Source organism: Alexandromys fortis, unplaced genomic scaffold (assembly GCF_014885135.2).
Source record: "Alexandromys fortis isolate MF-2015 unplaced genomic scaffold, M_Fortis_MF-2015_v1.1 scaffold_3, whole genome shotgun sequence".
Lineage (NCBI taxonomy): Eukaryota > Metazoa > Chordata > Mammalia > Rodentia > Cricetidae > Alexandromys > Alexandromys fortis.
In genome coordinates, this window is record NW_026067909.1 from 4,297,134 (window position 1) to 4,320,965 (window position 23,832).

The 23,832-nt window shown below is 50.2% G+C and overlaps 1 protein-coding gene and 1 long non-coding RNA gene across 5 annotated transcripts in view; one reads left to right on the plus strand and one right to left on the minus strand.

Annotated features, from left to right (window-relative positions):
* Positions 1-23,832, plus strand: part of Ptpre (protein tyrosine phosphatase receptor type E) — a 144,448-nt gene that overhangs the window by 88,846 nt on the left and 31,770 nt on the right. For 3 of the 4 annotated variants that reach the window (XM_050137189.1, XM_050137185.1, XM_050137186.1), the window contains 4 exons: positions 13,161-13,273; positions 20,671-20,764; positions 21,002-21,075; positions 22,957-23,093. In XM_050137189.1, the coding sequence (XP_049993146.1) occupies positions 13,168-13,273; positions 20,671-20,764; positions 21,002-21,075; positions 22,957-23,093 (411 nt within the window). In that variant the 5' untranslated portion in view covers positions 13,161-13,167. Of the gene's footprint in view, positions 1-13,160; positions 13,274-20,670; positions 20,765-20,831; positions 20,931-21,001; positions 21,076-22,956; positions 23,094-23,832 lie in introns of those variants that run through there. The other variant, XM_050137187.1, reaches the window with a different exon arrangement.
* On the minus strand, positions 17,142-21,066 carry LOC126498490 (uncharacterized). The gene is made up of 3 exons (XR_007590838.1): positions 20,928-21,066; positions 20,708-20,804; positions 17,142-17,379 (listed from the first exon to the last, which is right to left on the minus strand). It is a non-coding gene; the product is annotated as an uncharacterized lncRNA (long non-coding RNA).

The window sequence follows — 23,832 nt, forward strand, 5'->3', positions numbered from 1 at the left end:
TTTCCAGTGGGTGTATTGCAAAGACGGCAGTCATGGTTAGAAGATGCTGGGGCGGGGGGACTCAACCATTTAGTTCTTTATACTTAGGATTCCTCAATTTCTTAATCTTCTAAATATGATTGTTGGAAAAGCGAGGGTTATTTACTTTGGCGGTGGTTTCCATGTAAAGATAACAGAATTTCCCTCCCATTTCTGAGTGGCAATTACCCATCCACTGTGTTACATAGTCTGGGGGACATGTGACTGGCTCCTCAAACCCTTTGGTGAAAGGGAAAGGGGAGGGCCATACCCAGCCAAAGCCATGAGCCAACAGTCCAAGGCAAACAAGAAATGGCCACTCTGTTTATGGGGTATGCCACAATACTGAGGCATTCATTTCTTCACTCAGTCCCCAGATGTGAGGTCCCCTGTGGGCTGCGAACGTGGCTCGCCTTTCCCAGCCCCTTCAACCCCTCTCATTTTCTCTGCACCACTGGCCTAACTCACTCATAGCCTCAGTGTTTCACTACACAGAGTCTCCAATTTGCATGATTTGCCCAAGCTGCTCTTGCACTTGGAAAATGGAAGCTCCAAGGGACTTGGAAACCAGGCTCCTGCCACATGCCTGGCTCTGCAGAGAAGGCTTGGCTGGGAGCTAACCCTTTTCCTTGGCTAAGAAATAACAAGGCTGCCCACTTGGTGAGGAATAAACACCATTACACATCCGGAGAGAGGCTATGCAACCGACAATTTTTCTCCCAGCGGCTGTCCTTGTGGATGTGCGAAATAGCCAATTGCAGACCCATTAAGCAGCTGGCAGGTGAGAGCAGGTGTCCCCAGGGGCACCGCCACCTCATGTTTAGCGCCTCCTGGATATGTGCATGTATGCGCTGTGAGTTATAGTCTCCAGGATAATTGATTTTAATATGCATGGGAAAATCAATACTGTGGGAAGAAAGCCAATGCCCTGTGCTATTGGATGGGTAATTTCCTCCTAGCTCCCTTCAGCCAAGGAACTTTTTCACTGGGGTGTTAAATTTCTTGACTGAGGGAGGAATGAGAGACCCACGGATGGTGGAATTGGATTGAAAGTGAGAAGATGGGGTGAGGGCACCTGCTAGGCAGAATTCAGACATGCCCTAAAAGGTTACTTCCTAATTAATCTCTTCAACCGTGTGGGAATGGAGAGAGGGGATTTGAGAAGGTTACCACAGCATTGCTGAGGTCATTGCCTGGGTAGTGATGGAACCAGAAACCACATTTACAAAGTGTAAATTTGTAGAGATGCTGGTCAGAGGATGACCTCTGGGGATGCATGGAGTTAGTTTGGAAAGCTGTGGACTCTGATCTGACGGCAGGGGGCTGGTGTGGCTAGCCGGTTCTAGGGCTTCCCTGTGGCGCCACCTGCTGGTCATCTTTGGAATTTGACCTCCAGTTAAGCAGAAATGGCTCCCGAATTTTGCATCTAGTTTCAGGTTTCTATTTAGAGTTCAAAGCAGAGCCCATAAAACGTTAACCAATAACCCTTTAATCACATAAACCCCCTTCTTGAACACATGCCAGCTCCCTCTCCAACACTCAGCACTTGGCCATTGTGTGTCTGCCCCACTGGGCTGTGAGCATCTTGGAGTCCTCTCTCATCCTCATGTTGGAACCCAGGTTCAGGGTGTGCTCAGCCGTGGCTGCTCCAGATGAGGTGGAACAGAGGTGGTGCCAGGAGCACTTGTGTAGGTAGGCAGAGGTCACTGTCCTCGTGCTGGCTCAGAGCAGAACCTGAGCAGGGCTCCCCTGAGTTCCTCACGCACCCTAAAGCTGGCACAGGGTCTCAGATCACAGAGCCTCAGATTAAGGAAGATAGAGTCTCTGAGAGACAGGCAACTAGCCAAGTGACAGATATTGAGCCCAGGTATATGTCTCCCTGTCCTCAGTGCACTGCCGGGCTGGTTTCAAGCCACGAAAATGCTCAAGATGGCTCTTGTATCAAATGTCTCTGAGCTCAGCACCTCCATAGGCAACAACATAACTTCTGCCTACCCTTGGCTTGTAAGATCCAGACCAGCACCTGCCTGAGGATAATAATAATGATAATAAATCTCCAATATTGCTGTCCACCCTGGCTTAGCAGCAAATAAAAAATCAAGACCACCATTCTGTCCCCCAAGGCAAGACTGGTGAGGGCCCCAGGTCTTAGGAAGGCTTTCTCCTGGCAGTCAAGTGTTACACCTGACCTTCTGCTCAGCTCAGGAGCTATGCAGGCAAGCCTCCAGCATGCCAGCCTTGGAAGAGCAGCGCTTCATGCTCCTGTGAGTGCAGTGAGGTTGAGGATACAAGCTTAGTCACCCCGGCTTCTGCGGCACGCAGTCTATTTAGGTGGGTGGTCGGAGGTGAGGCAGGAATACCTGGCACCCACTGAAATTTTCCATGGGAGAGTGACCCCCCCCCAGTTAGACTAGACATACTCAAAGGGAGCATATTTGTCTAGCCTTGCCAGTTAAACCAGACCCCGTTCCATGATGTGGGAAACACCTGTTGAACCAATGAACAAACAAATCTGGACAAATAAAAAAATAATAATTTCTATTACTATCTCGTGGTCACACTAAAATCAGCATTTCTTTAAAAATGCATGAGCTCCGTGGTGTTTCCCAGTGTGAGAACAAGCCAGTTTATGAAATGGGTGTGCATTTACTATTAAAGAGGCGAGTATCTACTTATTAATATTCCCAAAGGGTGGCTCTTGGGTTCGCTGCCGTGCTGCCGTTCTAATTTTCTGTAATTATATGGGGCTGACTGTAGTTTGCCAGCCGAGCGTCAATAAAGTGAAATGTAACCCTGGAACTAGCACGCTCACACCACCCCAACCCCACTCTCTCTTTTTTCCTCCTGGAGTTTTCCTGCTCTGAGTGTGCAGCCTTACCTTTGTCTGGGCCCAAGGAGGCTGAGAAGATGTCCTCCTCCCTGCAGCCCTAATCACAGAGACCAGAAGAAGTGCAGAGCTGTCCTGTGACATTCAATTTGTTCAAAGAGCAGGGAGGGTTCCTCTTAGGGGACCTGTTGTGATTATCTAAAAACGGAGAGAGAATTCGGCTTGTATTTCTTTGGTTTCGGTTTTTTATGGTGATGGAGATTAAATCTGGGGGCTCGCACGTGTTGGGCAAGCGATCTACTCCTGAGCTACATGCCCAGCCCAGGAATACCTTTAAGTACCTTTGAGGAGCACTTAGGAGCCAGGGCCTGAAAGGAGCTTGCCCTAAGTTAGCATTAGGGGACAAAGCCATCTAGGAGCAAGAAGTACATCCTCTGTAGACACTGAATCTGCTGGCGGCTTCATCTAGGGGTTCTGAACTCCAAAACTATCTAATGGGAGGTAACCTGCACTGTAGGAGGGGTGGTGGGGGTCTCATTTTATTTTGTTCAACTTTGGACACAGTCAGTGCCATTAAATAGTTGAATGACTGCGTACGAATGAATGAATGAATACATGGGTGCATGAGTGAATGAAGCTACCACAAACTGACATGAATTGGACTAGAATGTGACCCTGACTCTTCCATTCTGTGGATATGTGTCTTGGGCCAAATAAGTTGTGGTCTTTCTGGGTTTCGTCCTCAGCAGAAGAAAAGACCACGGGAACACATGGCTCCCCTATGCACTGTGCACCAGGCAGGAAGGTGGTAGGTACCTTGGTGATGTTTCAGTACTAGAAACAGGTGGGGGGGCAGCGTTGTGAGGAAGGGCGTGGGCTCCTTCGGAGGCTGGCATGGGCCAGACAGGTGAAGGATCGGGAGGAAAGCCCCAAGCACAGACTCAAGAGTGGCTGAGATGCAGAGGGCAGGCGACTGCTGAGGCAGGGGTCCAGAGAACATGCTGGACAGCAAGGAGGGAGGACTGCCCGCACCGGCCTCTCCCAGCATCCTCTCTGGGCTGAACTCCTGAGCACGAGGAGATGAATACCTTTGTTTTTCTTTTCAGCACACTTGCTTTTCAGAGCAGATTTAACCCCGTCCCTCCTGACACTCAAATGTATCGTCTCTAGTCACTTGTCCCTATGAACAAAGCTACCGGAAACACCGAGGTTCCAGCTCTCTGTGGACAAGTGTATTTCTGCATTTAAAGTGGTAACATCTATGTGTGGAGCCACTGTAAGAGGCTCTTGCCTAAGTTTTTAAGATTTTACATTAATTTGGAATATTTAAATGCATGTCCAGTCACAAAGAGCCTAGAGGCCCAGCCTTCTTTGAGGAGCTCAGGTGTGGCCTGCCTCACGGTATAACTCAAAGTGATCCAGCTTTACCCTGTTTCTTGCCACATCACCTGCACCTGCCTCTTTACTTACAGCCGAGGGCTGCTGCTCCACAGGTGGACTTGCAGGCTGGGCTTAAACGGCTCTCCAAAAGCAGAGGGTACATGGCATTCCCTGGCATCCTCGCTGGGACTCCCACAGGACATTGGCAAAGGGAGTTAGGGAAAGGAAAAGCCTGATTTTCATTTCCTGACTTTAAGCAACATCATTTCATGATTTCAAGCGAGGCGCCTCGTTTTCAGGCCCTCACCGTGCCAAGTTGTGGGAGAATTTTAATTCAGTTTGGTCTTCCTTAATTTGCTGCGAATGCACGCATTTTAATCTTCTTTTATTAAAAATAAATCCACCCTCTTCACTCGGGTCTCTTGTGTAAATATCTAATTAGGGCAGATGCGTGGCCCGGTCCAACACGAGTGTGTCACCGTCCCTCAAGAAAGGACTGACTTCAAAGAACTGCCCCTGCCACGTGAGCGATGTTAATTGAGCCAAACAGCGTGCATGCATTATTTATAACTGCTCCTCTGGTTATTTGGTGAGAAAAATCTGGTCCCAAGTTGCAGCTAAGAAAAGCAATGTCCCTGCATTATAACTCGGAGAAACATTTAGACCCTCTCTGGCACACACAGTTGTGCACAGCTTCTCTGGTGCCTGAGATGTGAGGGCTGAACCTGCGTAAGCCCTGGAGGTAATCTGCGCAGCCTCTTTCCAACCCAGCCTGAGAGCTCCTGGGTAAGGATGTAGAATATATATTATAGATAGGATTGAGGGCTAGGGTCTCCCCTTGCACCCCCACCCCCACCTCCCATTGCTGGAGCCTCACCTTGCACCCCCCCCCCACACACACACACACCTCCCATTACATGGACCAGCTGGGAAGGAGAAACCAGGCCCTTTTTCTACTGCTGAGATGACCAATCTTAGTGCATATAGTCAGTGGTCAGTCCCCTGCAGGCCTGAGTTTACCTTCCATTTGCTCGGATGAGCATCACTCCTAGGTCCTTCACCCTTTCTCAACAAAGGAGGCATGGGAGACATGTGGCAAGCCCCACTAAAGGTTTGCCACAGCACACCCTTGATGCAAGGTAGAATCTCAGTAATCAATTCATATCCGCGGCATTTAGATAGCAGCATCCTTTCTGCCTGTCCCCTCTGCCCCTTGAAGATGCAGAGAGCTCTTTCCCTGCCTTGGAACTGGGGCCCCGGGATGCTAAGCTATGAGTGAAAACGCACCATGGTACAGAAGCTGCAAGCGGGGGTCTGCTGACTAGAAGGGACCTGGACACGGGCTTCGGTTTCTTTGGTTTTGAGACAGGGTTTTCTATAATTCAAACTGACTTGGAACCCAGAATGTGTTATGTAGCCGAGGGTGGCCTTGCACTTCTGACCCTCTTGTTTACGGCGTGCTCATGGTCTCACTCCATCTTGTCTCATGCTTATACCCAAGGTCGTATGAATGCTGAGCTACATGCCTAGTTTTTCACCACGTTCTGAACGTGCCCCTCTGTCAAAGATGGTATTACACGATTAGGATAAAAATGCCCGGACATCAAAGCCTAGGGTATGATGGATTTGGACAAAAGTATGTCTCTCTTCGCTCCCAAACCCCCATCAAGAGGAGACACTGACTGTTTCCCTGGGCATTTTGATGGGTTACTAATTACACTGTCACAGGGAGAGAATGCTCTTCTCTTCACCTCTGGAATATAGTTCCTTCTTATGCTTTCTAGAACTTTCTACTCCCAGTGGCTGTGGAGGGCACAGGCTAGCCCATTGAGTCCTATATGAGGGTACAGACCTAAATTCTCTAGCCTGTTTTCTCTTGGCCTCAACTAAGAGGGAATCACCTTGCTGCTTCCAGGGGGTGCTGGGTTCCTTATGTGTGCCTTCTTCCCACAGAGCCTTGCAGCAGGCAGGTAGATCAACGGTGTCTGTGCAGCAGCTTCTAGCTGTAAACCACATCCCTGTCATCTTGCAGATCTGTGTCACCTGCCTCTTAAATCTCCCGTCTGTGGTCCAATTAGAACAGGGCTCATTGTCCCAAGCAGAACCCATATTCTGTGGCTCTGGTCATGCGGATAGTTCTTGCTACTGCTGGAAGTTGAGCAGTGTTGTCTGAGACCTCCGCTGACGGCCATGCCCTAGGGCAGTGGGTCTGACAGCCTGGGCAGGAGGTAGCGGGTGGTAAGATATATACCATTGTGTCTAATTAGAGGCCCTTGCTGTCCTTTAGGAAGACCTAAAACTGCCCTATGGTGATAGGGGAGAGAGAGGGAGAAAGAAATGAAGGAAGGAAAGGGACGGGAGAGATGCTCCGAGGTTAAGAGTTCTGACCCCTGCTGTCTTGCAGAGGACCCAGTTTGGTCCCCAGCACCCCTATTGGGTAGCCCACAGCCTCCTATAACTGCACCTCCAGGAGATCAGACATCCTCTTCTGGCCTCCACACACACATTTAGTTGTTGGGCACTGGCAGAGTGGGGTGCCCAGGTGATTGGCATATTTGCTGAGGCAATTATCCCGGGGTTGTAGAAGCTGATTTCAGCATAGAGAACATTAGTCTATCAAAATACTTTGGCGTCTCCCCTGGAAGCAGTAATGGAAGTGTTGGTTTATTTATGGGTCTTGATCGAAGGGCATCACCGGCTGATTTATAGCCCAGATAAAGTCAAATAAAAGTCACGAGGGGAGGAAGTGGTCTCTCGCTGACTCTACCTCGGAAAGTGTCTGTCTCTCTCCCCAGAGGGCTCCCAAAACACCGCCCGCCCGCAGTGCACAGCTGTCTCTTCCCAAGCCCCCAGGTGCAGCTGGTCAGTGAGGGGTGCTTCATGCACAGGACACAAGATGTGCCCAGAGGGTAAATGCAGCAGGTTTAGTGAAAATAGGGGAACTGCTTCCCATGCCTTCTTGCCCCCAAAGTAGAAACCCATAGTCCTGCTGAGCGTTCTTGGGGCTCTGACATAATGCAAGTTCAGAGAAGATGTTGTCAGCCGCGTCCTTACTCCAGTGGCCTGAGGGAAGAGCGCAGATTCATCTTGTCCCTCCAACTGCAGTGGGTCCCCAGCTACAGACACCTGCTCCCTCATCTCCTGACAGCACCCCTGCCGTTTTACGCGGTGCTGTTGGGACTCGGCCTCTCTTTCCCCTCCAGACCATGAGGGGCTCTCACAGAAATGTACATTCAAATGCAGAGAAGAGTAGACAAGGGAGGCCAGACAGCAGGAGTCAGCTGGACAGATGGACAGGCGGATGGAGAGCTGTCGTCAATGATCGAGTCAGGGTGATCTGCGGTGTGGAGGGCTGATAGGGAGAGCAGGGTGTCGTCCGTGGTGGCTGATGGGGGGGGGTGGAGGATGGGGTGGCAAGTGAGATGCCGAAGCAGATAAGAGGGAAGTAGCTGCTCAGGATAGCGGAGTGACCACGGGGCTGGGGACTGGAGTGGATTGGAGCCAGAGCACCATGGCTGAAAGACCACACCTCATGTGGTAGTAACTTCACAGGCAGTAGAACACCTGGACATGCTCGTTAACCCAAAGCTACAGTAGTGGTGAGCGCGGACACGGTGGCGGCATGAAACATCCCCTAAGCACTCAGGAAAATCAGTGTCCGGCCCATGGGCTATGTGTGGGCAGTGACTGTGTCATCAGGGCTCCGACCTCATCCGTTGATCAATCCACTGATAGGTTCAAGATCTGATGGTGTTTGGGGTGAGGCTCCCCCTAAGGTGTTTTCCTCAGGGGTTCTGTCACAGGCGTGGCAAGCTGACATGCACGGAACATAATCAGAGTTCCTTTCCCAGTGGGCGAGCCTCACCATTCAGATTTCCTTCGTAGGAACTGGCGATGCCTTCCTTTAGAGCCATGGGCTTTTCTGATGGCGAAAGGGACAGACAGAGACAGAGGGCACTGAGAGTCCTTGCTGTGCCCGTGATTTATTCATTTTAAAATCTGTGGCTACTGAACTTACTTTCCTTGCCTTCCCTGCGCCCCCATAATCGCTAATATCCACTCACTAGTGAAAATTTGGGTTAAGTAAGATCAAAGGCTTATTCCAACCAATTAGCTGCTTCTGTTTACATGGGTTAGAAGAGTTCACTGTGACTCCCATTCCCTGGTCTTATGCAGCCCCCGTTCATTGTAATTCTATGTGACCCTCATTCGCCGGTCCTCTGAGGTCCCCATTCACGCTTCTATGTGTCCCCCATCCCTTAGTTTGATGTTCACTTCATGCAGTCACCATGTGTAGATTTTCAGAGCCTTCCTGTCTTCTCAGGTTGGAAAGTTTGGTTTCTGGCTCCATGTACCCCCATTTGGCCCCATGGAGAGAGATGCTGTTAGCTTCCTGGTCTCTAACCCAGTGCCTGACTTGACCAGACCCTAGCTGCTTGTTGATGAGTGAGATGAGTCCGAATACGGTTTCACAATCTGTTAAAATGTGCTCCTGCGTGGGAGCCTGTGATTTCCATGATCTGGCCTTGTGGCTTTGATGAAACAGACTGAATTCCGACAGAAGAGGCTCTTCACTTCTTACTCATCTTCAAGAGGGCTCGGTGAATAATTGGAATTATGCAAATTAGCACGCACCACATAGGGGACTGGGAATTGTTCCCTAACAGACCTGCCGACAGGCTCAAAGGCTTGCAGGTCCTTCCCGAAAAGCCGAGTCAAATGTTACGTATCTGCATCCATCTCTCTTCCTCCCCACTTCCCTCTCTCCTCTCCTCCTCCTTCTCTATCTCTGTTTATCTGTCCCCTCCCTGTCTCTTCTCTCTTCCTTCCTAGGGGTCAGCACCTGATTGTCACCCCACTGTGCATCTTCACATGCCCAGGATAACACCTGCCTCCAGCAGGCCAGCTCTGACCTATTCAGCTAGCCAGGATATCTGTCAGGTGACCAACAGCCAGGGTCAGCCAGCCTTAAGCCTTTCTCCCTCTTCCCTCGTTCCTACCTGATTTCTTTTTCTTTTGCCTTTTTTGTCAATGTGAGGACCCCTTTGGCAACCTCATTTTAAAGATGTTTCCGTGTTTGCATTTAGACATTCAATTACCTTTGCTCAAAAGCAATTAAGTTCCACCCTTCACCCACTGAGCTGAGGACTCCCTGTGAACATCTTTTCTTTTTTAATAAGCGAAGCCCTCTTCAAAGGAGCAGGGTCACATGGCTGCACCTGAAACATGCTGTGTCTGCAGATTTTAATGAATGGTTTTTTTTTTAAGAAAATAATTGTTTAAATTTCTCATCCCTCTATAAGTATATTCACATCTAAGTGTTAGGAAAGGTCTGGGTTTTGTTTCTTTTGCCGTGGAAAAGTATTATTTTATCTGAGTTTTTGTCTTTTCCTGGAATATTAAAAAGCAATTATCTTGTTGCGTGAGTCACCTTGTCCTGATTTTATAGAAGACAGGCATTAGAAGCAGATACTTGGGGCTGGAGAGCTGTCTTGGTGGCTAAGAGCACTTGCAGAGGACCGAAGTTCGATTCCCAGCACTCACATGGACTTGAGGGAAAGGGATCACAATAGATGGTAACGCCTGTTCCAGTGGAGCTGACCCCATCGCATGGCTTCCAAAGTCACTGTCCTCACATGCATTAAACACATGGACAACCAAGCCCTCAGAGCTACGGCCTAGTGGCTGGATAAGGGATAGCAAGGGCAGAAGGGGCCAAGGCCAGCAACTCTGCTGTGTTCCAAAAGAGCGACATAAGTTACCAGCCACCGTTCCACAGCTCCTTCCTCCCAGATCTGAACTTCCTACAATGAACTGCCGCTCACGGGTGCAAGGTGCCCAGCCTTGGCTGACCAGCACCCATGGGTGTACGCCCTCTGTGCTGCTGGTGAGAAAGAAACACCTGTCTGTGGTCAGTCAAGTGTTTGTAGCCCTCCTACCTGAAGCTAAGGATTTTCTGCTGTGGAGATTCGTCACAGACCAGATCTAGTCTGCTCCCAGAACCTTCACTGTCCTGTCTAAGACCCATGGGTAATCTGTGTGCTAACGTGAAGGACCCTGGGAATAAGACAGTGGTCCTGAGAAAAATATCATGGCACCTTCCATGCCTTCATTCATGTTCCAATGGTGTGAAGATGCCCCCGCCCCATACACACACCAGGAACATGAGAGGGAGTTGGTGGCCTTCATACTTCTTTTGTATATAAACCTATCACTCTCCAGAGATACAGAGTTCCAACATCCCACTGGTGTTGAGCCCCCATGTGATTCTAGTAACATGGATTGTCACTAGAAAGTGAGCCTGAGGGAGCAGCATGTCACCGGCTAACAAGTTGTTCCATGGCCTTCTCAACCCTTCAGCCCCAGACTTCCCACCCTCACTCTTCAGTTCCCCCTAGGAAGCAGTTCCTGTGGGCAGAGACAAAGATGGCGCGACAGCAGGTCGTGCACAGCTTCCTCCAACCCTCTGTGTCCTCCCATTTGTGGAGGTTCTGGTTGCATGCTTCGTTTCGAGGAAACTGTGACTGATACCCTGGTTGTGTGACCCAGCCTCCACAGCTTCTAAGGGGTGGCTGAGGCTGCTCTTGCCCTCCCCTTCCAAGTCCGGGAGCTTCCATGGCCACAGACAGGACTTGGGTCAGCTTCGCATGTCTAGATCCTAGCAGCCTACTTGAACCTGGTCTTGGAAAGTCCTGGTAAAGTATTCAATGGAATAAGAAAGATAGGTTTATAATCAAACTGATAGATGGGTAGATTTGGAGTAGAATAAAAATAAACTGTGCTTTTCTGGAAATAGACTGCTTTGTTCCTTCAAGCTCTGCAGACTGCACTAGCTCTATGCCTCTTGCGCTCAGCACTTGGCAGGCGCGCAGCGAATGCTAGTCAGCTACAAATCCTTGGAGCTCGGCATGGATTTAATGCCTCTTTCACACATTTTTCCCCCGCACAGATTCGTGTCTGTGCTTACTAAGTAGCCTGCGCGAGTTTTTGAGAGTGGATGGCCAGGGATCCTCCGACAGGTTGTCACTAGGCTTAGAATACAAGTGGGACAATAAAGAGACACCAGATGGCTGGACAGGTTGTGACGTCTACAGTGTGTCTCCCTCTGCTGGTCCCAGCCGGAATTTCAGCTCTGGGAACTTAGAGAGCACCGCCATGACAGGAGAGAGGGATTGGGCTTCACCCTCCTCAATGGTGCTGGCCTCGCCTCCTCTTAGATCACTGAGTGCTCGATGAGGGAGGTTATTAATGCCGGGGATGCAGCACCATGTTTCACCCAGGAATTCTACAGCTCTGGAGTTGGAGTGAGGCAATTAATAATTCCCAATCAATTACGCCACAGTTTCCTCTAGTGTATGTAAAGCACCATGGCTTTGTTCAGAAACAGATTGGAAAGGGAAAAGGCAGCATGTGGCGATGTGTGTAGAGCTGCCTGTCAAAGGAGAGCCTGGGAAACATGGATCCAGTTGAGGGCATGTGTCCCCAGCAGTCCTGACCTTCAACGTGGGCTTTATAACCCTGCAGCCTAACTTTGCCCAGTCTTTCACCATCCACTGGTTCGCAACCCTCGTGGGGTTACTGTGTCCATGACACACATGCAGATAGCAGCCCAGAGCGGGTACTCAAGCAGAGAGCTGTTTATGTCTGTGGCTCACTTTATAAATCTACATTGCGCCTTTGGGAACTATGAAGAGGGAGGGGCCATGTGTGCCGGTGGCCACCGACTAATTGTACTGGGATGATAGTTTCAATGTATGGGGACGGGGGTTGTTTCTTCTTGGCGGGGCTGCCTGCTGAGAAGCACTGGGTATTGTCATGTTCCTTCCAGGCCTTCGGTAATTACAAACATTAGTGTTCCCTATTGGAACATCCCGAGTGCCGAGTGTCTACAGGCCTCAGTTCTGAGATCTGGTCCATCCACATCCCTCATGGAGGTTCTGGGTAGCAGATCTCAATAAGGATGGGACAGATCCTCTGGGCTGACTGTGGATGAGGTTCCACGGACAGGGAACAAATATCTGCACTGGGCGGAGCCATTGCCTGCCTCTATTGGTCAGAAGTCCTCAAGTAAGGTTTTCTACACTACGGGGTAGTCACCATCACTGTCACTTCTAATGAGGGTTGAATGTGGTTGGGCAAAGTAGGGGCAAAGTGTGAATCCGAGGTTACTGCTTGTGGGGTCCTGGTATGAAAAAGCTTTCTCTGTGTTGACCCTCTTGCCAACTGGCCTGTCCCCTGCATCCATCCAACCTGGTAATCATTTAGCTTCCGCCTGAGGCTGTAAATGGCTCTGTGGAGCAGGAGGTTAGTACAGTCAGAAGCAAGGTCTGGAGGGGGCTGTTGAAGTGGACCAGGAGAGCTCAGAGCCACCGGACGGAAGAGGGAAGAGAAGGACCCTGAAGCTAGCCTCAGACTGATTGGCCAGGAGCTCCTGTGCCATGACTGGAGGGAATGGATTTGGCCAGCCTAGTGAGAAGGACCCAAAAGGCACGTGGGAGGGCGCTGGCATCTGTTTACCCAAGATAGGACACCCACCATAGATACAACTGGGCCAGAGAATGACTGTGGAAGGGAAGTAGTGAGCAGTTGGTACTGGGGGACATAATATCTGGGGTGCCAGGTGACTCATTAAGATTCCTCCTGGTTAGCAGTGTGGACAAAGCTGAGGTCTGGTCACACTCCATGCTGGTTCACCCTTAGCAGTGTGGGAGTTGTGAGCCGTGGGAACTCTGGCCGGACCTGCAGGTGACCGTGACTGTACCTCCACAGTGTGGGAAGACAAAAGAGACTGTGAAGTTGGGAGGCAGGGTTCTTGGCTCCCTTGGAACGTGTAATGAGTTCATCTCTTAATTCTTTCCCCTCCCTTTCGAGTGAGAGCCATGTCCAGGGCCGGCTACTTTGGAACGACTCTAAGGAAGTCCGTATCTCTTTGCAGGTGTGCCATGGAGCCCTTCTGTCCACTCCTGCTGGCCAGTTTTAGCTTGTCACTCGCCAGAGCTGGCAACGACACCACTCCAACAGAGAGCAATTGGACCAGCACAACTGCAGGTAAGAGCCCTACCCTCATCCCAGCTGTCCCTGTTGCTGCCTCACACGGCCCCCTCCCAAGCACCCCGAACTGCTGGGGGAACAGGGGTTCAGTGTGGCAACCAGGAAGCCGAGCACGTACCCTTGACCAGAACTATCTAAGTGTGTCCAGGGAGGCTGTCCACCTGCTGAGGAGGGCCTCAGCATTGGTGGAAGAAGGAGAGCGTGAGAAAGCCTGAGAGGGGCCGTCAAGATGACTTGGGGACAAAGAGCTTCTGTCAGACCTGAGAAGCTGAGTTCGATCCCTGAGACCCATACAGTGGAAAAGGAGAAAACTGACCCCTGAACATTGTCCTCTGACCTCTCCACATGCACTGTGACTGATGTATATTTGCCTACTCATTGACACACACAATTAATTAATTGATTTAACAATAAATTCTGAGAAGTCTGGCTTTGTAGAGCCCTGTTGGAACCAACGGTTATCAAACCCTGACCCATGGGTTGGGCAAATGAAAATATTGGTTTGATGGTTTGTTGAGTAACTTTTTCTGAGGAGATATGAACAAACAGCTATTTGCCCAAGAGAAGACACCCCCCATAGACCCAAGAAATGACAGCGCCCCTGTCTCCTTTGGTGAGCCAGTACATGGCTTGGGGTTACGCAGGGAAGCAGGCGTGACTCAGAAGCAGCTGCCTCACTGGAAAGCCCACTCCTGCCTGGGTAACAGCTCACAGGTCCTGTCTCATGCCTGTCTCCTAGGCAACTTGTAAGCAACCCCACTGAAGACTCCCTCCACCCCAAACACACCCCTGGCAATTCGTCTATGGCTTGTAAAACCTTGTGGGTCTTAGAGCTTTCTTATGTTTTGTGAACTTCTGACTCCCCTTCATGAGCAGATGTTTCAACATCGAGGAAGTTGCCACACGACAGGTCTAATAATGGTGATGAAGAAACCATTGTTACAATAGTCTGTGATATTGATATGTGGTGAGGTTTCTCTTTTTTATAAAAAAAAGGGGAGTCACTAATTTTAGAGAGGAATGAGGAGCATTCTTGGGTGTCTCATGGCTTCTAGGAGATGGAGTTGGAATGGACAGTGCCGCCCTGTCCTCATGAGAAAGTTAGGACAGATACAGTCCAAGGCAGGGATGGGGTATTTTTGTTAGTCTCTCCCCTCGCTTTGTAGTTTACAGGGTACAGAAGAGGAAAAAGCACACCGGTGTCCATGTGATATCAAGGAGAAAGCTCACGGATATTCCCAGTGACACAAGGGAGACACAGGGACCACGTGCTATAGACTAAGCAGGATTCCATTGAGAGGAAATCTCCAGGACCTGAAGAGCATGGGCAGGGAGAGTAGTGAGCAGTTGCTTCCGTTGAGGATGAAGACAGGCGGGATCTTACTGGAGACAAAGAAATACTCTAATAAAAGAAAAAGAATTATCCTAATAATAATACTGCAACAGCCAGCGCTGCCTAACCCTGGAAAGTTATTCACCTTACGTTGAAAATAGGTGCATTTTCTAACATGTCAATTTCATCTCAATTAAATTAGTGAATATTTTGCAAAGTCAAGGTGAGGAAGAGGATGAGGAAATGGAAATAAAAACCAAGAATGGGTCTTCTTGGCTCTCACCGCCTGGGTTCCAACCTCATTCTCTGCTACTTGTTAGCTGAGTAACCTGAAAGGCCTTACTGAACCCCTCTGTGCCTCCCTGCTCGGGCTCAGGAGGCACAGGTGGTAGCCGTTCCGGCTCTTGGTTGGCAGTGCAGTGAGCATTACAGAGACAAGCAGGCTGGACAGGCTTCAGGACACAGCAGCACCCCCACAGCGTTGGCTTCTGCTGTGGTCAACAGGGAGCAAGCTCCAGATTCGGTCATTTGACTGGTTTCTGAAAGTTGGGAATGCTGCTGCTAAAATCCCGCAACTCCTTCATTGTGTGTGAGTGTGTGTGTGTGTGTGTGTGTGTGTGTGTGTGTGTGTGTGTGTTTTAATGGATTGTGCTGCACCCAGGGAGAGCTAGGCTCAGGGCAGATGGGTGGAATCAGGATGAGCAGTTGACAGGGATTCCCTGCAGCGTGCCCTGGTGGTAAAGTCAGAATGAACCTGCAATAGCAAAGGCTAACCCCTGTCTCTGCACCTGCCTCGTGCCCATCCCTTATTAAATACTTGCTCCATTCCTGACAGGGTGAAGCCTAGCCACACTGGCCTTACTCAGCCTATGGATTCTAGTGTTAATCCCACCCAGAAATCCTCTCGGAGGGCTGTCTCTAACTATCTTGGCGGCCGTGCCCCGATCTAGTTTACACATGAAATTCAACGTCCTGCTTGGCCCTTGCAAGGCTTAAAGAAAACCCAAATTGTCAATATCCTTACAGAAACACGCTTTAGAAAAAGTCCGTGGAAGCTGGTGCCATCCCAGTAAGCCAGCTTCACCCCATCAAGGGCTCTACAGGGTCTCCTGTCCCTAGATAACATCCTAGAGAGACAGTGACCGCCCTAAGGGGAGGAAGAAGTGCCGTGCTCCATGGAAGCAAACACCGGGCTGAGAGCACCCTGGCTGGCTGTACTGTCTTCCCACTTCCTCCTTGTCGTGACACCCCAGGGGAAACCCACAGCCACAAAAAAAAAAAAAAAAAAAAAAAAGACGCTGCAACACACGCCTCTCTGCAGGTTGCTTTCCACACACGGGTTCTCAACAGTATCTTGCAGCCTTGGGCATCCCAGACCTGCCTCAAGGACAGTGAGCTTCTCGAACATTAACTAAAATCTTCCAACCCACACCCCTAGCTTCCCTCACCAACACTAATCAGCTGGCTGTTTAGGATACCTGGAAGATTGTCCGTATGTCCCTGTGAGCATCTTAAAGTCCTGGGGACAGAACATACATCTCCTCACAGTAGGGGTAGGAATTGTCGGAGTCCGTGACAACCCCACAGGAGGTACTGAGTCTCCCGTCCATGTCTAGGGCTTTCCGGTTCATTTGAAAGCAAGATTTATTGGTTCATAACATTGTCATGGGCAGGAAGTGTGGCTTTCAGGAAGAGAGGACTGTCACGTGACCTCAGCACCCAGAACAGAAGCAAATTCTGGTTAGGTCTCTTCCGGGCCTCAGCACGCTTAGCAGCATCTGTGGTCGCACTGTTAGGAGCTATGAAGGCCTCAAGTTACATGGCAGCTCCTTTGTCCTGGAACTTGGGAGGTCACCCCAAGTACCTTTTAAAAGATCTGGCTCCTAAAAAAGTATGAAGTATCTTTTGAGGGTTAGCACATTGCTAGAATGTGCCAGAACAACAGGAAATGGCTTCTTTTCATCATTGGCCAAGATGAATTCAATATTCATCATGATGCATTTTCTTAGACAAAGAATTCATTATAAATATGTAAAAATTGTAAGGAAATGTTATCATCTATAAGACATACAGGAAGAACCCTTGAAAATTAACAGGTAAAGGAGCACAGTAGGAAAAGAGATGAGGCACTGATTTGCTTTACTATTGCCATGATAAAGACCGTGACCAAAAGCACCCAGGGAGGCAAGGGTTAATGTGGCTTACATATCCCTATCAAGGTCCTTCACAAAGGGAAGTCAGGGCAGGAGCTCAAACAGGAACTAAAGCAGAAACCAAGGACGCTACTTACAGGCTCCCTCACTGGCTCCACCCATTACAGGCTCAAGCTCAAGACCCCCAACTTAGGGATGGTGCTACCTACAGCGGTCTGAGGTCTCCTGCATCAACCCGTAATTGATAAAATGTCCCCCTGACATGACCATAGGCCTATCTGAATAAGGCAGTCCTCCAGATAATTCTGGGCTCTGTCAAGTTGACAGCTGAAGCTATTAGGAGATGTCAAATACAACCAGGGGGGAAAAAATCAAAGTATCTAATTAATTCCATTTTAATTATCATGCAAAGGAGCCGAGCTCTCTAGAAATAAGAGAAAACTGAGTCAAACTGTTACTGTGTTTTTGCCTGTCCAGGAGAAAGTGGCTCCCTCATAAACCCCAAGTGAGCATGGGCATCAGATGCCTTGGGAGATCATCTGAAATTTTCCATGGTTGTTTGATAATGTCTGCAGTGGACACAAGGGTTCACTTGTAGGAGATGCCGTGCAGAAATCCTGGGGAGACAAAGTGCACAAGTTAGGTGCTGGAGAGAGGGCTCAGTGGTTGAGAGCACTTGTTGCTCTTCCGGAGGACTCAGGTTGGGTTCCTGGCACCACACAGCCCTTCACAACTGACTGAAACCTCAGTTCCAAGAGATCAGACACCTTCTTCTGGACTACACAAGCACTTGCACACACATGGAACAAACACACCAAGACAGACACATATGCATACACATAAACACTTATTGTACTGGAAATGAATCTCCCTTTTTAAGGATAGAAGTAGCAGAAGTGCAGGGAAGAGCAAAGTGGGAAATAGTCTCAAATACCCGTGTGATCTGGGTCCATCCAAAGCGCAGGACTGCAAGCAGCTGGGACACAGAATGAAGTTGCTCACCCAGCACGGCAGCTCTCTGGGGTCAATGGGAGAGGTGAACTGGGGACCTGTTCAGAGTGTGTGTCGTCTGGTCACATCATACATAGCGTTAGTGTTGGGATGTGTCAAGGGGACGATTCTGCATAATCTAAAGTTTGGGGTTTTTTTTCCTTCCTGAACAATTCATAAAACAATAGTACTTCCTGCCACCCATGCGGTCTTGGATGACTGGATGGAGGAGTGAATCTATTTATTTACCAAACCTGCATGTCTATGAACACAGCCTCGTAGGAGAAAATATACAGGAAGATGCACTCCCAACGTCATGTCAAGGAAACAAAGCAGTTGGCCTATGTATGGTCACTTTGTCTGCGTTACTTGGATGTTTATCACATAAACATTCATGGGCCTCTGGCCCACGAAGCTTTATGGACTAGAACCCAGAAAGTTCTGCAGTTCAATCTTTCAGGGGCTGTGTTTTCTCTTCCCAGACCACAGCTCCTCGCCGTGCTCCCTGTCTTTCCTTCCCTCCTCCCCTCTGGGGACCCCTTAGGTATACAGAACACCCCTTCATTGGAGGAGCACTATCTGTTGCAAATTGGTGCAGCGCTCCACATGGTTTGGAAAGAACTGATAACCTCCCGCCACCACCACCACCCCCCCCCCGGCCTGGTTGGCCCATGCCCCTCTGCATGGTCCCTCTCAACAGCAGATTAGTCACTGGGGGAATCTGTGTCCCCCACAGAGGAAAAAGATCCAGGCCATACCTCACCAGCAAACCATTGTCTTTCCAGTGTCAGAACCGGATTCTGTGTAAGCAAATGTGTGAACACATACATGCAGGGGTGCCTCTGCCTCAAATGTACGTGAACACACATGTACCCGCTCACATACAGTTGGGAAACCTGACATCGTTTTAGGGAATAAGGCTGAGCTATCTAGAAAGACCCAGAGTCGCTGTGAACTAGAAGCAGCATGTGACCATAGGATGTCCCCTGGGAGACCTCATGCCTCCCTGGGGGAAACGCCACTGGGGCAGAGGGAACACTGCCCCTGGTTGCACAAGCGTTTCTTTTCTGGCCCACACTGTTTATCCAAGTTCAATTTAAATCTAATTACTTACCCAAATCGACAACTTCAAAAGCTTTTACATAAAGTTTGCAATGTCTGAAGTAAGTAGTCTGGACCTATCTTCCCATAGTTTCTGACTCCCCAGAGCCAGAACAAGCCCCACATGGATTCCCATGTTCCCCACCAACCAGTCTGCTTTGGATGTTCCTACTGCCCTTGGAAAGCCTAGGGAGTTCTGGTCCTGACTTCTGCCTTCCTGGACAAACCTCATTCGAAGTCACAGAAATCAATTTGAGGGAGAGCGGTCCCCCTGAGTCACTTGTTCTGCCTGTGTGACAACCCATCTACAGCATGGGACATCTGATCCAGGCCTTGTGGAATCCCCACATCTGTTACCACAGCCTGCCCTCCAAGAACATGGCCATGGAGGCTGGCCCATCAAGTCTTTGACAAGACCCAGGGGAGAACTGGTGGGGCCCAGAGGCCACTCTTACTGTGACAGAGTGGACCTTGTGGCTGACCAGTTTAGCGACTGCTCATGCAGAGCAGATGCTGAGCCAGAGGCTGATCTCTCGGCAATGCAGAAGTGGGTAGTTTCACTGTGGTGACACACTGAGAAAAGATAGTGAGCATTCCTGGAAAAGAAGAAGGAGGCTTCCCACGCCTTCGACTGGCCTTTGGCCAAAAATGGATAGAGTTGAATCAGGGTACCCTGAGCAATGCAACTCCCCGGCACTGGCTCAGCCCTGCCCTTCAGTTCCAGGCAGCTCTCAGCGGCCCATGCTAGAATTTGCTCCAAGTCCTACCTAGCCCAGGGTATAGCATTCCTGAGTCACAGACAGGAAGTTTTGGGTCATGCTGCTCCAATGGGCAGGTTTAGGCTGGAAGGAAGGGACAGATATTCTTACCTGTTAAACCTAATACAAACCTCTGGGACAGAGCCACAGGTGTGCTGTGGGTCACAGCCTCTGGATGCACAGAGGTGGGAAGACAAAGACCAGATTTGAAACTCCTTCGTGGATCCCTGAGTTTCAAGGGACTTAGGCTGGCCCATGGGAGGAAGGACATGAACCCCCAACACACACTCAGCTTGGGAACAATATTTGGCACTCTGGAACTCAAGAGGATGGAAATCTAGGTACTGCTCTCCAGGGCCCTCCCATTAGGGGCAGGCTCACTCCTGACAGCTTTTGGTCCTCAACTCCAGTACATCGCCCTCTGGGCCAGTTCAAGAGAGAAGCCAAGCTGGTTAACTGGAGTAGCAGGCTTTTGATGGACCCCTTTGGGTGGGAACATTGTAGAGATTAGAGAGCACCCTAACAGGCTGAGAGGGTGGATAAGTTGATGACCAGAAGGTCACCAGAGCCAAGGGACAGGGACACTCAGAGAGTGGTGGGTGCACAGGATGGACAAGCAAGGGTGCTTCGCGAAGGCCAGAGGTCTCTGCACTCCCGACATTGTGACAGAGAGGTCACAGCCCTGAAAAGCCAGCCCACAATGTATTTGTTCCTCAAGAACTGTACCCAACCTTGGGGCCAGCCTGTTCCTTTATGCCTGGTTTTTCTTCCCCAACTGGGCTGAGACACAGCAGCTGTTCCCTGAGGGGTCTCCAGCTTCCTCTACCTCCTCATTGTGGAGAGGAGCTAGGTCAGAGGTGCTCAGAGAAATAGCTGATTAGCAGCATACATTGGCGATCAGGGGCCTCAGACAAGACACGCCATCTTAGTCCTCTGTTGCAAGAAACTGATGGGAGATCACTTGCAAACTGTACCATGTGGTGTGCTATGGGACTCCTCCCTCATCCCGACCAGGGATCCTGATGGGGGCTCTGCCCTCTACCGTCTGCCCACCCACAGGTCCTCCAGACCCTGGTACCTCCCAGCCACTGCTCACCTGGCTGCTGCTGCCTCTGCTCCTCCTCTTGCTCCTCCTCGCAGCCTACTTCTTCAGGTAGGAGTGTCCCCAGGCGCTGACGTGCCCTAACCAGCTCCTATGAGGAAATGAGTGTGCTGGAGGCTGGGGGTGTGGGCCCAAACAGCTCAGACACCAGCTGGCCGGCCTGAGCTGCACAAGGCTCAGCCATGAGCAGCCGAAAGAGCTTTTCCCGGCTCACCTGGTGGGTATCGCCACACTCAGGGCTTGGGGGTTCCTCCTGGACCGAGACCTAACACATCTTCTGCCTCTAAGGTTCAGGAAGCAGAGGAAAGCCGTGGTCAGCAGCAACGACAAGAAGATGCCTAACGGGATCCTAGAAGAGCAAGGTATTGTACACGGGGTCTCCGGGCTGTCATGGAAAGGGACAGGCGTTCCCAGCCCTGTCCAGCTGTCACTTAAGCCCTTCCCCTCTCTCCAACTCCGCCTCAGTTCGTGCTACTGCTTCCTAGTAACGTAGAATTTCTCTATATTTTGGAACTTGGTGTCAGAGGTCATTTTTCCTACACAGAAGAGCGGATGTCTGAGACATTTCAGTTTGTGGGTTTTTTTTTTTTTCTTAAAGAGACCATTCATATCCTGTCAGGTTAGCAGGGCTTTGCCACCTAACATTTCACATCGAGGCCTTTGAAGTCAACCTATGATAAGGCTCCTACTTGTAACGAGAAGTGTTCAGTTGACACTGTGGTGCCTCAGAATTAAGCTGGAAAGGACACTGCTCAGGCCAAAAGCTACTCTTTTCTGAAGGAGCGTCCGTTAGGAGACATGCCTGGCTTAGATTCTGGTTGTGTCCTAACTTGTAAATGCTGCCTACAAAAGCTTATTTTTCTTTCTGTGTCCCAATGGCAGACAAAGAAAAGGTTTTAAACACACAGGTTCTAGCTGAGTGGGGTGGCACCGACTTGTAATCTAAGCGTTTGGAGGCACCTGCTCAGGCAGAAGCATCACAGGTTCAAGGCCAGCCTGAGCTACATAACAAGGCCTCACTTCAAACAGCCGAGGAATCCGGGGATACATTATCAGTGGCGCAGCACTTGCCCAGCATATGCGAAGTCCCTGGTACAACCCCCCAGTGTGACAACTAAAAGCTCAAAACACTGCTTTCTACTGGTGGCCTCAGCTTTGCCGTAACTTCCTACATAGCTGTGCCTGCCTTGAGGTAACGTGGCTGTCATCAGAACTCAAGTGAAACTTTTGAACTCACTCAAAGTAGTAAAGGGGCTAATGCAACCCCCAGAGCTTGGGAGAGTGTAAAAAAAAAACAGAGAACTCCACTGAGCTGTCGCCTTGCAGGGCTTGGGGGGACCTGCACGCCTCAATAGACCATCACATGGTGCCAGGGCACCTCTGTTCTCCAGCCTGCTCTTTTCAGTTCTCTGTGCATCCCAGAAGCCAGTGAACAGGAAGATGGGGCTGGGAGGGGAACAGAAGCCCACAGGCTTCTACCAGCTTGTCTGGCTGAAGCCAGAGGCTGCCTTGGAGCCACGTCTGTGGCATAGACTCGGTGAACTCTGCAGATGGGACAGGGCCTTTTGCAAGGGTGAGAGAAGACTTATTCTACTGACCTTATCAATGTCAGCTGTGAAGAGAAACCTGTGAAGAGAAACACCAATCCCTGACACTGCTCGCACCTCATTCTGAGCTTGTGTGAGTGACTTGTTGAAGCCCCTCAGTCCACAGCCCAGTCTCCTTTGCAATAACCTCCTCTCCCTGCCTCAAGGATGGTTAGTTTCTCTGCATTGCAAGGTATGGGATTTGGGGAAGCAGTCCTATGTGTTCCCAAGAAGAGGAGGCTGCAAGACGGAGATCCTGGCAGATTCCCGTCCATTCTGAGTTTATATCTAGAGCCCTGTGATTCCTCTTCTCTGGCTCCAAACCTGGACCCTGCCATGTGAAGCTGCAGTAACCCTTGTGTAGGTGCATAGGCTAGCAGGAAGGATGAGTGGCAGGTGAGCTAGTGAGCAAGACCAAGAATGCAGTGTCTGTGATGGACAGGAATGTTGCCATCACTTGCTGAATAGAGGGTGTGTTGGGAAGCAGATGTTTGATTTAGTGGCTCAGGGCTGAGTTAGCCCCAGGGTGCGTGATTTGAGAGTGCTGCTCACCTCCCACTTTACAGATCCATGAGGAATGCTGTCAGACCGTCCAAGGACTGAGTCACCCATGGGCAATGGATCTAAGTGGCTTCTCTGTTTCTCCTGACCCTACAGAGCAGCAGAGAGTGATGCTGCTGAGCAGGTCTCCGTCGGGTCCCAAGAAGTACTTCCCCATCCCGGTGGAGCACCTGGAGGAGGAGATCCGCGTGCGATCAGCAGATGACTGCAAACGCTTCCGTGAGGAGTTCAATGTGAGTGCTCCAGGTCTCGGCCAGCAGGAGGAGCAGCAGGACGGTCAGAACCAGTCATTCTCGGGACTCCGATTGCAAAGCTGCTCACAAGTGGGGTCTGGAGAGCCTGGTCCCTAGTGCTATTCCCTTCATTGGTGCTCACTGCTCCTTGTGAAGTGAGATGGTTGCATCTGATGCTCCTGAGGGTTGCAGCCAGCTCAGCTATTGGGTACCGTGTGTATCACCGGTTGTGATAACGATTCTGCCATTTGCTGCCTAGCGCAGGTGGCAGTTTCATGCTGAAGGCTGCGGAGAGCCTCCCACCAAGCCTCTTGTCACGGTCCCCAGGAGGTTGAGCTTCTGATCAGATCAGCAGTTGTCCCTTTGAGCCATCGTCACGGCACAGTTCAGTAGTTGTGGAGACTGTCTGCAGGGGACACTAACTCATGTTCAGTGTGTGTGTGTCTCTGTCACTTGTGAGGAATCCCTCCCACAGCCTTTGGGGAGAAGTGGCTCCCTGAGACATCCATGCCCTTGCCCACATACAGTCTCATAGTCATTCTCAAACTCTCAAGACACAGTGCAGATGGGTCACCCCACCCTGAAAGTTGCCCATTTCCTCCCTAAAGCTGCCCATTTCCCTTTTTTAAAGTTTTTATTTTATGTCTATTTGTGCCCCATGCATACAGTGCCAGAAAAGGCCATTAGGTCCCCTAGAACTAGAGTTCCAGGTGGTTGTGAGCCACCAAGTCAGCTCTGA